Source organism: Pelophylax lessonae, assembly GCF_965119305.1.
Source record: "Pelophylax lessonae genome assembly, chromosome: 8".
Lineage (NCBI taxonomy): Eukaryota > Metazoa > Chordata > Amphibia > Anura > Ranidae > Pelophylax > Pelophylax lessonae.
The window spans coordinates 34,534,984-34,549,915 of NC_138775.1; the positions used below are offsets into that span (position 1 = coordinate 34,534,984).

The 14,932-nt window shown below is 42.9% G+C and overlaps 1 protein-coding gene across 1 annotated transcript in view; it reads right to left on the reverse strand.

The window, feature by feature from the left end:
- IL17RC (interleukin 17 receptor C) overlaps window positions 1-14,932 on the reverse strand; it is a 126,822-nt gene that overhangs the window by 24,456 nt on the left and 87,434 nt on the right. The window contains exons 11-12 of the mRNA XM_082265783.1: window positions 6,143-6,321; window positions 417-470 (exon numbers count right to left, since the gene is read on the reverse strand). Of these exons, the coding sequence (XP_082121909.1) occupies window positions 417-470; window positions 6,143-6,321 (233 nt within the window). The remainder of the gene's footprint in view (window positions 1-416; window positions 471-6,142; window positions 6,322-14,932) is intronic.

Here is a 14,932-nt window from a genome sequence, read left to right on the forward strand (position 1 = left end):
TAAGACTGCAGAATTTCCTAAAATTGGCCGTGACAGATTCTCCATAGAAACATCTAAAACGGTACAAAATATTTTTTTAGGTATAATTTGTAAAATGGGAACACATAACAAAGATACAGTGGGGGTTTTCTCGATTTTGACTAAAAAAGTGGAAATACCCTTTAAAGCTGAACTCATGGCAGATATAAATGACACACATGATTGCAGCTATGTAACCATTACAACATTTGTTTCTTTTTTTTTTTTTAATGCAAGAGGTCTAAGTATTTTAATTTAACAATATCAGTCTCTTGCAGTCCCTGTACAGCAGAACTCAGACTGGGGGATGGAGAAACAGAGCAGGGAGCCAATCAGTTGTGATGCAGTGGATTTATGATTCTGGCATGGAGCACATAATACATTCAATGCATACATACCTGGACACAGAGAGATGGGTGCGGCACCTTCAATCCCTTAATCTTTTGTGTAACCTATTATATAAAACAAGTAGAGAAATGTAAGGTCACTGTCTGGAAAATAAACCATTTTGCTGTACTTATTACATATGGTCATCCTGCTTAGTAGAATGGTCATTTCCCTTATTTTATCGAAAACCAAAACTTTTTGTTTCCTCTATTGCTATTCTGGTGACAACGGTACAATTTTACATTTCCCATCACTTCCTGCCTGATGGCAATAGATACCCAGACAAACAGAGAGAGTGGATCTTTCGCTACATTTTCTCCTGTAAAAATCACCACATTAAAATTACTTATGAGTGAGTCATAAAATAAAAGATCAGATTTATTGAGCGTACTTTGTCGTTTTCCTTCACAGCCTCAACCCTCCCAAAACATGTATTTCATTTTTGGTAGATGCTGAACAGCTTGGTTCTTGTAGTGGCAAGACATCCACTGGTCATGGCTCTACTCGTCCACACTATGACAGGCCTCTAATTCCTCCTGCAGTAAGGGGGCTCTCACTCCCTGCGCTGCATTTTCCAGGGTATACAAGAAAGTCCATTAGGAAGAGCTAAATACCACTGTACATCAGCCATTCTCAACCAGGGTTCCTCTATGGTTTGCTAGGGGTTCCTTGAGCTGTTGCTGATTTACATTCTGTTTTATTGGTGCCAGGGTAGTTAGTTCTAGTGCCAACGCCCAGGTGTGTTTTTTCAGGCGTTTATTGGGCATTTTTTGGGCGTCTTTGGAGGCAGGCATAACATCTGAACTTCTGTATAGGGGTATATATACACACACACACACACACACATATATATATATATATACACATACACACATATACAGTAGGTGTGAAAGGAGCGGAACCCTATGCCTGCATATAATTTCATTAGCGCATGGATAGGGTTCCGCTCCTTTCACACCTATATGTGTGTATGTGTATATATACATATACAGTATGTGTGTGTGTGTGTGTATATATACCCCTACACAGAAGTTCAGATGTCATGCCTGACTCCAAAGACGTCCACAAAAAAGCCCAATAAACGCCTGAAACAAAAACACCCAGGTGTGAAAGGAGCGGAGCCACATCCCTGCTCTACTAAAAATTCTAAGAAAAATTATCTTTTTTTTCTGGTTCTGGACATGCTGAAACTTCACAGGTACACTTTTTAGACCCCCCAGACACTAAATTCAAAGAAATCTCTTTTTTCTTTTTTCAATAATTTTTTCAAAAACAACAATTTTTAAGAACTTTTTTTGTGTGATTAATAGTCCCTGGGGCATGACCCAGAACCCTAGGCACTTTTTAGGGGTATTTATTGGGTTTTAGGGCTTCAAAATGGTGTTTTTTGATTACCGAAGTTCGGGTCCCATTGATTTCCACGGGGTTCTGGAATCTGGACCCGAACTTTCGGGAAGTTCGAGTGTTCTGGCCGAACCGAACTTTTCAAAAGTTTGATCATCCCTACTGACCATCAATGTAAGAAGAATTAATCCCACTGACCCCCAATGTAAGAAACATTCTTCCCACTGACCCCCCAATGTAAAGACCATTTACATTCTAGATCCAAAGATTCTCCTATTACCTTTTAGAATCAGGAACATTTTTTTCCCTGTTAGAGCCAACTGGATCATACACTATATGGGTTTTTTGCTTCCTTATTATCAGTTGTAGGTTTAGGGTTCTGTGAATGGAGGTTTTCATAGTATTTATTTGTTGAACTCTATACAGACTATTTAATGCCTGTATGTGTAACTATGTACTGTAAGTGTGAAGGATGGGTAGACCAGAGAAAACAGAGTTCTCTCCAACTTGCCAGAATCTCCCAAAAGCTAACATGTCAGTGGGTCAATTGACCTTTGGGGCTTTTTCACATGGGAGGACGGTCGTGATGGATTGGTTTTTTAGTGGCAGTTTAGAGCCAGTTTGCAGGTATGCCGTTTTGTTTTTATTGATCCCAAGGTGAGTTTTACACTGAAATACTGTGTCACAACCATTTGTGGCATGGCCCCATTGACTTCAATGGGCGAGTTTGCCAACTGGCACTGCCTGCCAAACTTGACACGCCGAGTTCAAATGACTGCACCTGGAAGGAAATTATGGCTGCGGTAGCAATGTGAACAAACCAGAGTGGCCACCATGTCACTTTGTAGGTGGGTGGTGAAAAAAAACACAGATTAACCACCTGTTTTTATTGCCACCATTGTCATCTTAGCCTTAATCATGGCTACATCTTATACAACTCAGATTGGCAAACCAAAGTGCAATTTATCCTCCTTTTCATCAACGCAGAATAAAAGACAACACATGTTCATTGTACCCAAAGCGATAAGGTTATGGGCGAGGGAAATTATGTTAAAAGTTTTCCCATCTTATTTTGTAAACCTCTAAAAATACTATGCAAATGGAGCCCGCCAACACTTGCTGGAATGGAGCCTCCCTGTTGTGTAACGCCATTTAACATTTTCCTATCTTGCAGCAGTGGCAAACCTCCAGTCTAATTAACACAGAAAGGCAGAGGGAAAAAATGAATTAATGTAGATGTAAACCTTAGAGCAGTGATGGCAAACCTTGGCACCCCAGATTTTTTGGAATTACATTTCCCATAAAGCTCAACTACACTGCAGAGTGCATGAGCATCATGGGAAATGTAGTTCCAAATCATCTGGGGTGCCAAGGTTCACCATCACTGCCTTAGAGAGAGCCTGTCCCAGACCATTCATTTCAACAACTATCTTCCTATAAAATGATATGTGCATATTTTATGCATGCTAATAATCTGTAAAAGCCTCCTTTGTGTAGACATCCAAATGCCCAGAGACTGCTGCTGGGTGCCGCCATCTTGGATGTAATGTCTGCAGCCCCAACAGACTAAAAACTGTTACTCAGCTGACAATTCATACCAGCCTTTCGCAACATTTTTACGCCAGAGATCTTAGGGTACCCTTACTAAAACCAATTCATCTAGGGTCAATTGGAAAATGCTCCTCTTACATTGGTGGCTATTGAGAAGAATGCAAACCCACTGGTGGTCAGAATATCACTCTTACAGATCATTGGTGTCAAGCAGTTGGCTCTGCCAAGTGGTGTTGGTCTTGGAATTATACAGGAACTATTAGATCAGAGGTCAATCAATCAAAGCTCAAGATACCCCAAGAATCCTCTGGAGGAACCTTAGTGGCCCATGGAATTCTCTGGTTGAGAATGGCTGCTTTATAGTTTTTCTCTTCACTCCTTCTCTGACTGCTACATAAAAGGTTAAATAGAGAGGTAAAGAGAGGAACTGGAACAGCACAGGCAGTAATATGGCACTCCCAGAAGAGCAGTGGGCTATGACATGCAAGGAGGGAACTGTGCTAGGGAACTGACTGTATTCTTGGAGTAGCCAAATCCCATGGCAAGTTCAAAGACACATTGCAAGCAAATTAATAAATATTTATGGAAAGGAAAAATGCTGCAAGTAATGCTGGATTTTTCTGAGCTTTTACCTGCAATTTTTGAATTTGGTGACAGGGTCTTTTTAAAGCAGTTGTATCCTCGAGAAAAAAAAACCCTGCAGGACAAAGACATAATGAGCTAGCATGCAACGCATACTAGCTCATTTTGAAATACTTACCTTAGAACAAAGCCCCGACACGGTCCTCTGGAGAACGCTGGGGGCGCCGTCATGTTCCCTCGGCGTCTCTTCCGGGTTCGGCGGCTCCGACGCTGTGAGTGGCCGGAGCCGCGATGACGTCACTCCCGTGCATGCGCACGGGAGTTTCACTTTCTGACGTTAGCGGCTGCATGCAGGGCGAATATCTCCTAAACCGTACAGGTTTAGGAGATATTAATTGTACCCACAGGTAAGTCTTATTATAGGCTTACCTGTAGGTAAAAGTCAAATAAAGGCCATCACCTTTACCCTCAGCTTCTTTAGCAAGGCAGTGGTCCCCTTGGAGGTGTGTTTGGGGTTGTTATCATGTTGGAATATTGCCCTGCGGCCCAGTCTCCGAAGGGAGGGGATCATGCTCTGCTTTAATATGTCACAGTACATGTTGGCATTCATGTTCCCCTGAACGAACTGTAGCTCCCCAGTGCCAGCAGCACTCATGCAGCTCCAGACCATGACACTCCCACCACCATGCTTGACTGTAGGGAAGACACACTTGTCTTTGTAGTCCTCACCTGGTTGCCACCATACATACTTGACACCATCTGAACCAAATAAGTTTATCTTGGTCTCATCAGACCACAGGACATGGTTCCAGTAATCCATGTCCTTAGTCTGCTTGTCTTCAGCAAACTGTTTGCAGGCTTTCTTGTGCATCATCTTTAGAAGAGGCTTCCTTCTGGGATGACAGCCATGCAGACTAATTTGGTGCTGTGTGCGGCGTATGGTCTGAGCACTGACAGGCTGACCCCCAACCCCTTCAACCTCTTTAGCAAAGCTGGCAGCACTCATTTGTCTATTTACCAAAGACAACCTCTGGATATGACGCTAAGCATGTGCACTCAACTTCTTTGGTAGACCATGGTGACCATGCCTGTTCTGAGTGGAACCTGTACTGTTAAACCGCTGTATGGTCTTGGCCACCGTGCTGCAGCTCAGTTTCAGGGTCTTGGCAATCCTCTTATAGCCTAGGCCATCTTTATGTAGAGCAACAATTCTTTTTTCAGATCCTCAGAGAGTTCTTTGCCATGAGGTGCCATTGTTCCGTGAAAAAACCATACCCCGTAAGAAAACCATACCCTCGTCACATCCGGTGCACCTACGGAGGGTATGGATTTCTCACAGTAGTGTGTGTAATTTTATACTTGCCGCGATTACATTAAAACAGCTCCTCTGCAACATCAGTCATCTCCGCTCCTACCCCTGTCACTTCCCTCATCTCGGCTAATAAATATAAAAGCGGATCACGGAGCCGAGATCGCCGTCATTTACATTTCATACACCTGCTGCCGCTTTTATATTTATTAGCCGAGATCAGGGAAGTGACAGGGATAGGAGCGGAGATGACCCATGTTGCAGCCGAACTTTTTTAATGTAACCTCCGCAAGTATAACATTACACACAGTGCCGTGATAATTTCATTCCCTCCGAGCATGCGTACTTGTGCACTTCTCTGCTGTGCAATGACGTATCCGGGGCTCTGAGCATGCGCACTGCTATGCTGCTCAGCTGTTTCAGACCGGAAGTGACGAGGGTATGGAATTCTAACGAGGTATGGTTTTCTAACGTTACACCATGTTGAACTTCCAGTGACCAGTATAAGAGGGTGAGAGCGATAACACCCAAATTTAACACACCTGCTCCCCATTCACACCTGAGGCCTTGTAACACTAGCGAGTCCCATGACACCAGGGAGGGAAATGGCTAATTGGACCCAATATGGACATTTTCACTTAGGTGTGTACTCACTTTTGTTGCCAGCGGTTTAGACATTAATCGCTGTGTGTTGAGTTATTTTGAGGGGACAGCAAATGCACACTGTTATACAAGCTGTACACTCACTACTTTACATTGTAGAAAAGTGTAATTTCTTCAGTGTTGTCACATGAAAAGGTATAATAAAATATTTACAAAAATGTGAGGGGCGTACTCACTTTTGTGAGATACTGTATGCACAAGTGTAAAGGAGCCCATAGTAAATGAACAGATATCAGAAAATTGAACAATTTTTTATCTTGCATAATAAATTTTGCTAATCCATTTTACCTTGCTGACAACTTGATTCCTCGTATTGGGGATCTCTCTACATCCTGGAGGGTTCTCGGATTTCCAACACAAGGAAGCTTCCACCGTAATGTTGCAAGGTGCGTTAAATGTGTAAACAGCGAACAGCAAATCGATCTTCACCTTGAGTTTACTTTTAGCCAGGATTAAATCTTTGGAGTCTGAGAGAAAGGAAACAAACATTACATTTTTTTTTTCCTAAGGAGGAAATTTCAGAAAGGAACGAGGCACCTCTGTCAAAATAAAGGATGAACTTTCATTTTGTTCCTCATACCTGGCTGATTGTCATGAGCTTTTGTATACAGCACATGCCTTAAGCTGGCCATACCCTATACAATTTTTCTTTAACCACTTAAGCCCCGGAGGATTTGGCTGCTAAAAGACCAGGGGGTATTTTGCGATTCGGCACTGCGTGACTTTAACGGACAATTGCGCGGTCCTGCAACGCTGTACCTAAACGAATTTGACGTCCTTTTTTTCCCACAAACAGAGCTTTCTTTTGGTGGTATTTGATCACCTGTGCGATTTTTTGATCATGCGCTATAAATAAAAAAAGAGCGTCAATTTTGCAAAAATAACAATATTTTTCACATTTTTTTATATGAAATTCCCCAAAAAAAAAATGTAAAAATCAAAATTTTTTAACATTTTCGGCCAATTTGTTTTATGCTATATATGTTTGGTAAAAAAAAAAAAAAAAAAAAAAAAAAAATCGCAAAAAGCGTATTTTGATTGGTTTGCGCAAAAGTTATCGCGTTTACTAACAAAGGGAAAGATTTTTGTCATTTTTGTTGTTTTTTTTTTTTAACGCGTAATGGCGGCGATCTGCGATTTTTTTTGCGGTACTGTGACATTGGGGGCAGACAGATCGGACCCTTGACTGACATTTTTTACACTTTTGGGGTTACCAGTGACATTTCTACAGTAATCAGTGCTATATATATGCACTGTTACTGTAAAAATACACTGGCAGTGAAGGGGTTAACTTTATTTGAGAGGGAGGGGCTGTGTGTGTCCCTAGGGGCGTGATTCTAACTGTGATTGGCTGTGGCTTGAGCTGTAGGAACACTGATCAACGGTCCTACATAGTAGAACCGTATGATCACTATTCCTACACAGGGGAGAATGACAGGCAGCTTGTTTACACTCACCGCCTGCCTTTCTCCCTCTCCCCTGACGATCGCAGAGTGAGCGGCGGACATCGGGTCTGCCGGTCGCACGCGCGGGGGGGTCCGTGACCGCGCGGGAGCGCGCCGGCGTGCGCTCGCTCCCCAGAGCCTTACAGGCTAGTGATGTATATATACGTCAATTTGCCTGTGAGGGGCTGACCGCCGCAGTATATCTACTTGCGGCGGTCAGCAAGCGGTTAAAGCCCTTTTACACTTTTGCGCTAAAAAAAGTGCCTGAAAGCTCATGAAAAACTGTTCCCATAAAATCAATGCTTTCACACTGGGGCGGTGCGCTGGCGGGGTGGTGAAAAAAAAAATTCTGAAAGCATCTTTGGAGTATGTATGTTTGGAGCGCTAAAAAAGCACCTCAAAAATGCCCCTCTCTATTGAAATGAATGGGACGCGCCTGAAAAGCTACAGAAAAGCGATCCAAAAGCGCCTCAAAATGGTTCTTGAAGCAGTTTTTTACTTACGTGTCTATAATAAAGCGAACCGCTAACGCTGCAAATGCGCTGCAAAAGCGCTCAGAGTTATATGGGCGCCTCAGCGTGAAAGGGCTCTTACAGCTTTTCAGGCGCTTTTCAGGCATAAGCGTTGTGGTTTTTTTAACCACTTTAAGACCGGAAGATTTTGCTGCTCAATGACCAGGCCAATTTTTTCAACTTGGCACTGCGCGACTTTAACTGACAATTGCACGGCCATGCAATGCTGTACCCAAACTAAATTTACGTCCTTTTTTTCCCCACAAACAGAGATTTCTTTTGGTGGTATTTGATCACCTCTGCGCTTTTTATTTTTTGCGATAATAAAATAAAAGAGCAAAAATATTGCGAAAAATTGACATTTTCTACTTTGACTGTTAAAAAATATCCAATATATTCAATTTTTGTCATATATTTAAGCCAAAATGTATTTAGCTACAAAAAAAAAAATTCTCAATGAGTGTATTTTTATCCACTTTAAGACCAGAAGATTTTACCCCCTTCCTGACCAGGCCATATTTTGCGATTCGACACTGTGTTACTTTAACGGACAATTGCGCGGTCGTGCGACGCTGTGCCCAAACAAAATTTACGTCCTTATTTTCCGAAAAAAAGAGCGACAATTTTGAAAAAAAAAAAATATATATTTTTCACATTCTGATATATAACATTCCAAAAAAAAAAATTTAAAAATCTAAATTTTTTAACATTTTAGGCCAATTTGTTTTCTGCTACATTTTTTTTGGTAAAATAAAATTGCAATAAGCGTATTTTAAATGGTTTGTGCAAAAGTTATCGTGTTTACTAACTACGGGAAAGATTTCGGTTATTTTTATTGGTTTTTTTTTTTTTTTTTTTTTACTAGTAATGGCGGCGATCTGCGTTTTTTTGCAGGACTTCGACATTGCGCCGGACAGATCGGACCCCTAACTGACATTTTTTACACTTTTGGGGGGACCAGTGACATTACTACAGTAATCGGTGCTATAAATATGCACTGTTACTGTAATAATGACACTGGCAGGGAAGAGGTTAACGCTGTTGGTGATCAAGGGGTTAAATGTATGCCTCATGCTTACTGACGTGTGTGGGGGAGGGGGGGGGTCTGTGACAGAGACGGAGATCGCAAGTTCAGCTATGCTGAATCCTGTGATCTCTCCCTGTCTGTCAAAGAGAAGATCCGCCTGCTTTGTTTACACAAGCAGGCGGATCTTCTCACACTTTCCCTGATGATCGGGGAAGAGAGGTGGCGATGGCCGCCTCTCCTCCTCCGGCCTGATTCTCGCTGTGTCTAAACACAGCAGGAGCGAGCCTCCGGGAGTGCGCGCGCCCCGCTGAGACCACTAGGAGCCCAGTGACGCTGGACCCATGGGAGCCGACCTACCACATAATTATTACTGTGAGCGGTTGGCAAGTGGTTAAGGACACGTGACTCAAAAACTGCTTCTAGAACTATTTTGAGGCACTTTTGAAGCGATTTTGAGGGGCTTCCTATTCATTTCAATAGAGAGGGGTGTTTTTTTGGGGCGTTTTTTAGGAGCCTTTTTTTAGCGCTCCAAACATGCTTCAAAGTTGCTGCTTGCAGGATTTTTTTCACTGTCCTGCAAGCGCACCACACCAGTGTGAAAGAATTCATTGATTTCAATGGGAATAGGATTTCTGGTGCTTTTCAGGTGCTTTTATTAGCGCCAAAGTGCTTGAAAAGCACCTCAGTGTTAAAGGGCTCGTAGCCCTTTCACACCAAGGCACTTATAAAGAGCTGAGCGCTTTTGCAGTCCTTTTGTGGTGCTTTTCAGGCATTAGCAGTGTGCTTTTTTTTCAAAGGACACGTGACTGAAAAACTGCTTCAAGAACCATTTTGAGGCAGCTTTTGAGGCCTTTCCCATTCATTTCAATGGAGAGGGGCGTGTTTGAGGCACTTTTTTTAGTGCTCCAAAAGATGCTGCCTGCAAGATTTTTTTCACTGTCCCGTCTGCGCACCACCCCAGTGGGAAAGTATTCATTGATTTAAAAAAGAATAGGTTTTCAAGAGCTTTTCAGGCCCTTTTTTTTAGCGCCTAAGCACTTGAAAAGCGCCTCAGTGCGAAAGGGCTCTTAGATTTACAGTACCAAAACCATATAATAAAAGGTCAAACCCTAACACTTTCCAATTTGTATACAATCAGACAGGCCCTTGCACTACATAGTTGAAAGTAAATATAAGAGACCTTTCACACTGAGGCGCTTTTAAACTGTCAGTAAAACACTGAGCGCTTTTCAGGCACCTTTGAAGAGCTTTTCAGGCGCTTCCCATTCATTTCAATGAAGATGGGCGTTTTGGAGGCACCAAAGGAGGTTTTTAGTGCTCCAAAGATGCTGCTTGCAGGATTTTTTTCACCGCCCCACCAGCACACCACTCCAGCATGAAAGCATTCATTGGTTTTAATGGGAATAGGTTTTTGTGAGCTTTTCAGGCGCTTTTTTTTTAAAGCCAAAGCGCTTGAAAAGTGCCTCAGTGTCTAAAGCAGGGATCTTCAAACAACGGCCCTCCAGCTGTTGCGGAACTACACATCCCATGAGGCATTGTAACACTCTGACATTCACAGACATGACTAGGAATGATGGGAATTGTAGTTCCTTAACCACTTAAGCCCCGGAGGATTTGGCTGCTCAAAGACCAGAGCCTATTTTGCGATTCGGCACTGCGTGACTTTAACGGACAATTGCGCGGACGTGCGACGCTGTATCCAAATAAAATGGACGTCCTTTTTTTCCCACAAACAGAGCTTTATTTTGGTGGTATTTGATCACCTGTGCGATTTTTATTTTTTGCGCTATAAACAAAAAAAAGAGTGAAAATTTTAAAAAAATAACAATATTTTTCACATTTTTTTTTATATGAAATTCCCCCCCCCCCCCCCCCCAAAAAAAAAAGTAAAAATCAAAATTTTTTAACATTTTAGGCCAATTTGTTTTCTGCTACATATTTTTGGTTAAAAAAAAAAAAATCACAATAAGCGTATTTTGATTGGTTTGCGCAAAAGTTATTGCGTTTAAAGATTTACGGGAAAGATTTATGTCATTTTTATTGTTTTTTTTTTTAAACTAGTAATGGCGGCAATCTGCGACTTTTTTTGCGGGACTGCGACATTGCGGCGGACAGATCGGTCCCCTGACTAACATTTTTTACACTTTTGGGGTTACCAGTGACATTACTACAGTAATCAGTGCTATAAATATGCACTGTTACTGTTAAAATTACACTGGTAGGGAAGGGGTTAATTTTATTAGATATCCAGGGGTTAAGTGTGTCCCTAGGGGTGTGCTTCTAACTGTCAAGGGGCGTGGCTTTTGATGTAACCACAGAGACATACGATCCGACATAGCAGGATCGTATAGTCTCTGCAGTTACACCAGGGAGAATGACAGACGGCTGTGTTTACATCAGCCGCCTGCCTTTCTCCCTCTCCAGCGGGAGATCACAAGTGGCCGGCGGACATCGGAGCTGCCGTGAACGAGCGGGGGCGGGAGCGCGCCTCCGGCGGTGTGCGCTCGCCCCCTACAGGCTCCTGGGCGAGTGACGTAGTACCACGTCACTTTGCCCAGGAGGGGCTGACTGCCGCAGTAAATGTACTTGCGGCGATTGGCAAGTGGTTAACAACTAGAGGGCCAAAGTATGAAGACCTCTGGTCTAAAGGAAATTGAATGAGAAAATTGTATAATGTATGGCCAACTTTAGGTTCAGTGCCTGGGAGCATGCAGGAAAGGAAATGTGTTCAGAGGGGGTGGAAGGGGAGGGGGAAGCTGCAATTTTTTCTGACTTTATATGAAAACTTTTCTCTATATCTCTTTATAAATTTGCGCTTCTTGTTAACCATCTGTAAACTTAACTCTGAAATATGCACATTTAACCACTTCAGCTCCGTAAAGTTTTACCCCCTTCATGACCAGGCCATTTTTTGCTATTTAGCACTGTGCTAGTTTAACTTGTAATTGCACAGTTATGCAACACTGTACCCAAACTAAATTTATATAAAAAAAAAATTTTCACACAGTTAGAGCTTTCTTTTTGTGGTGTTTGATTATCACTGGGTTTTTATTTTTTATTCTATAAACAAAAAACGACTGAAAAATTGGAAAAAAAAAACACTATATTTTTTATGTAGCACCCTCCTAGTATAGGTGCTAAGACAGGGGTCTACAACCTTTCTAAACAGAGGGCCATTTAACTGTCCTTCAGACTTAAGAGAGGCCGGACTGTGGCCATTGGTAGTAGAAGAGGTCCCGATGTCAGTGGGAATAAACAATGCCCCACCTTTGGTGTCAGTGGGAGTAATTGTACCCTATCATTAGTGCCATTGGGCCCCATTGTTGGTGTCATTGGGGGGACTTGGGCCCCATCTTTGGTGTTACTAGGAGGAATTCTGCCCTTTTATTTGTGTCAGTGGGGGGAAATATGCCTCATTGTTGGTATCAGTGGATAAAAATAGTGCCCCGAGGGCCGGATAAAAGCAAGCAAAGGGCCACATCTGGTCCCCGGGCCGCAGTTTGGAGACCACTGTGCTAGGATGTCAATAGACTGATGTAATTTGCTGTTCTGCCTAATGGTGGGGCTAGAGGCAAATCTATCTTCAGCAGGTCTGCTTAACAGAATACTGCAATGTATTAGGGCTGCTCCTGTGTTCTGGTGGCCGCATAGGTGTGCGCAGCCTATTGCATTAGGGTGTGCACCCCAAAGCTCAAACACCTATGTGTGTGTGCAGGTGTATATATACTGGCTGTGTGTGTAGGTGTGTATATACTGGCAGTGTCCGTAGAGCTGTGGACGGTGTCAGTTGGGCGGAGATTGGTGTCAGTAGGACAGTGGATGGTGACTGTAGTTTTTTTTTATTATTTTTTTTTTATTATTTTTATTTATTTTTATTATTTTTTTACAATATTTTTAGGGTCTAAACAGGGGGAATGTGTGCCACATAGGATGATTAGGGTCTGCCCAGGCACACCTGGCACACCCTGTGCGCACGCCTATGCCTGGCCGCCACCAGATGGTAATGCTGCTATGGTGTTTCGGTTCAGCCGATTTGTAAGTATGGGGTCCCTTACGGGGTCCCCTATGGTTTGTATGACATTATTCACCATCATGATTTATATTCTAAAATTGATGTTCTATTTTATAGACATGTTTTATGTGCATTCACTCCTGAAGAAGTGGACGGAAGCTCACAAAATGCGTGGGGTTTCAAAGATGCCTTTTTATAATTATGTATCAACATCTGTAACCTTCAAGCATGTATCATACATTGTAGCTATTACCAATCGGCTTGGCATTTCTGTATATGCATGTGATATATTATGATGACTACTTTATCTACCTTTTAATAAATCAAGACAGTGTGTTTACTCTATATTCAGTGGCCACGTGTGTTCCCCTCATTTAAAGTTCCAGGGCTTATTATGTTTTGTCTGTATATGACATTATAGCTGTGACCTGTCAGAGCAGTGGCTCCCAGGCTGTTGCTACCTGACCCCTTGAAAGGGTGCTAGATCAACCACCTCAAGACCAGGCCTATTCCTGACATTTGTTGCTTACAAGGTAAAATCAGTATTTTTTGCTAGAAAAATTACTTAGAACCCCCAAACATTATATATATATATATATATATATATATATATATACACACACATACAAGTATATATATATATATTTTTTTTTTTAGCAGAGACTCTGGAGAATAAAATGGCGATTGTTGCAATATTTTATTTCACACGGTATTTGCACAACGGTCTTTCGAACACAATTTTTTGGGAAAAAATACACTTTACTGAACTTAAAAAAACGAAACAGTAAAGTTAGCCCAATTTTTTGTATATTGTGAAAGATGATGTTACGCCGAGTAAATAGATACCCAACATGTTACGCTTTAAAATTGCACACACTCGTGGAATGTCGACAAATTATGGTACTTAAAAATCTCCATAGGCGACGTTTTAAAAAATTTAATGGTTACCCGTTTAGAGTTACAGAGGAGGTCCTTTGCTAGAATTATTGCTCTTGTTCTAACAATTGCGGCGATACCTCACGTGTGATTTGAACACTGTATGCTTTTTCTTTGGTGCGCCAGCACGCAGAGACAGGGGCGCTTTAAAACACTTTAAAAAAGAAAAAATCTGGTTACTTTTATTGCTGTCACAAGGAATGTAAACATCCCTTGTGACAGTCATAGGCAGTGACATGTATTTAAAAAACTCCTCCTCTGCACTTCCAAGTATTTAAAACGCCAAGATCTGAATACTTTGGATTTTTTAAAATCATGACGTCGCTTCTGGGTTACTACATCAGAGACCTGATCGAGGCCAATTTCGGCTTTGTTCGGGTCTCCGGCCAGCTGGTGGACGTGCCAGCTGGTCGCTTGGGTCTCCCGGTGGGACAGGAGACCGAGGCAGAACGGCAGAATGCGGCGGAAAGGGAGGGGAGGGGGGGGTTGTCCCCTTCTGATGCTTGTAAAACAGAGCTTAGCAGCATCGGTTGTTATCACATGAAAACCAACTGTCTGCTCTAAAAAAACAGTACCAGGGCGATACCTCTAGCTGCAGGCATCACTCCAGTGCAACCACTTGAGGAAAATGACGCACAGGCAGTGGCGGCTGGTGCTCCATGGGTCGGGGGGGGCATCAGACAGACCACACCAGCCCGCACAGCATACCCCCCCTCGGGACCACACCAGTTGCAGACCGCACACCTACCCCCCCCCCCCCCGGTTGCCGGCTCACTCACCCTGGGCAGGCAGTGGTGGCGGCTTCCCCCTCAGTCTCCTCCGCGGGCTTCCCCTGCGTCTTCTCGTCTTCTCCCTCCTCCTCCTTGGCCAATAGCATGGCTTCTCCTTTTGGCCAATCGGGAATTGGGTCTCCGGACCCGCTTCCTGATTGGCCAGGAGGAGAATCAGTGTGGCAATAGCGAATATTCATTCGCTATTGTCACACAACTGGGTGGGCCCTGGGGCGCAGTGCTCTGAGCCCCAAGTCCACCCTTTTTTGAAGCCTATTAGAGCCTCTGGCTCTAATCACGTGCGTAAAAAAAAAAAAAAAGTCCCCTATTGGAATCCATGCGTCCGGCACCATGCATGTAGATTAAGGGGCTGGAC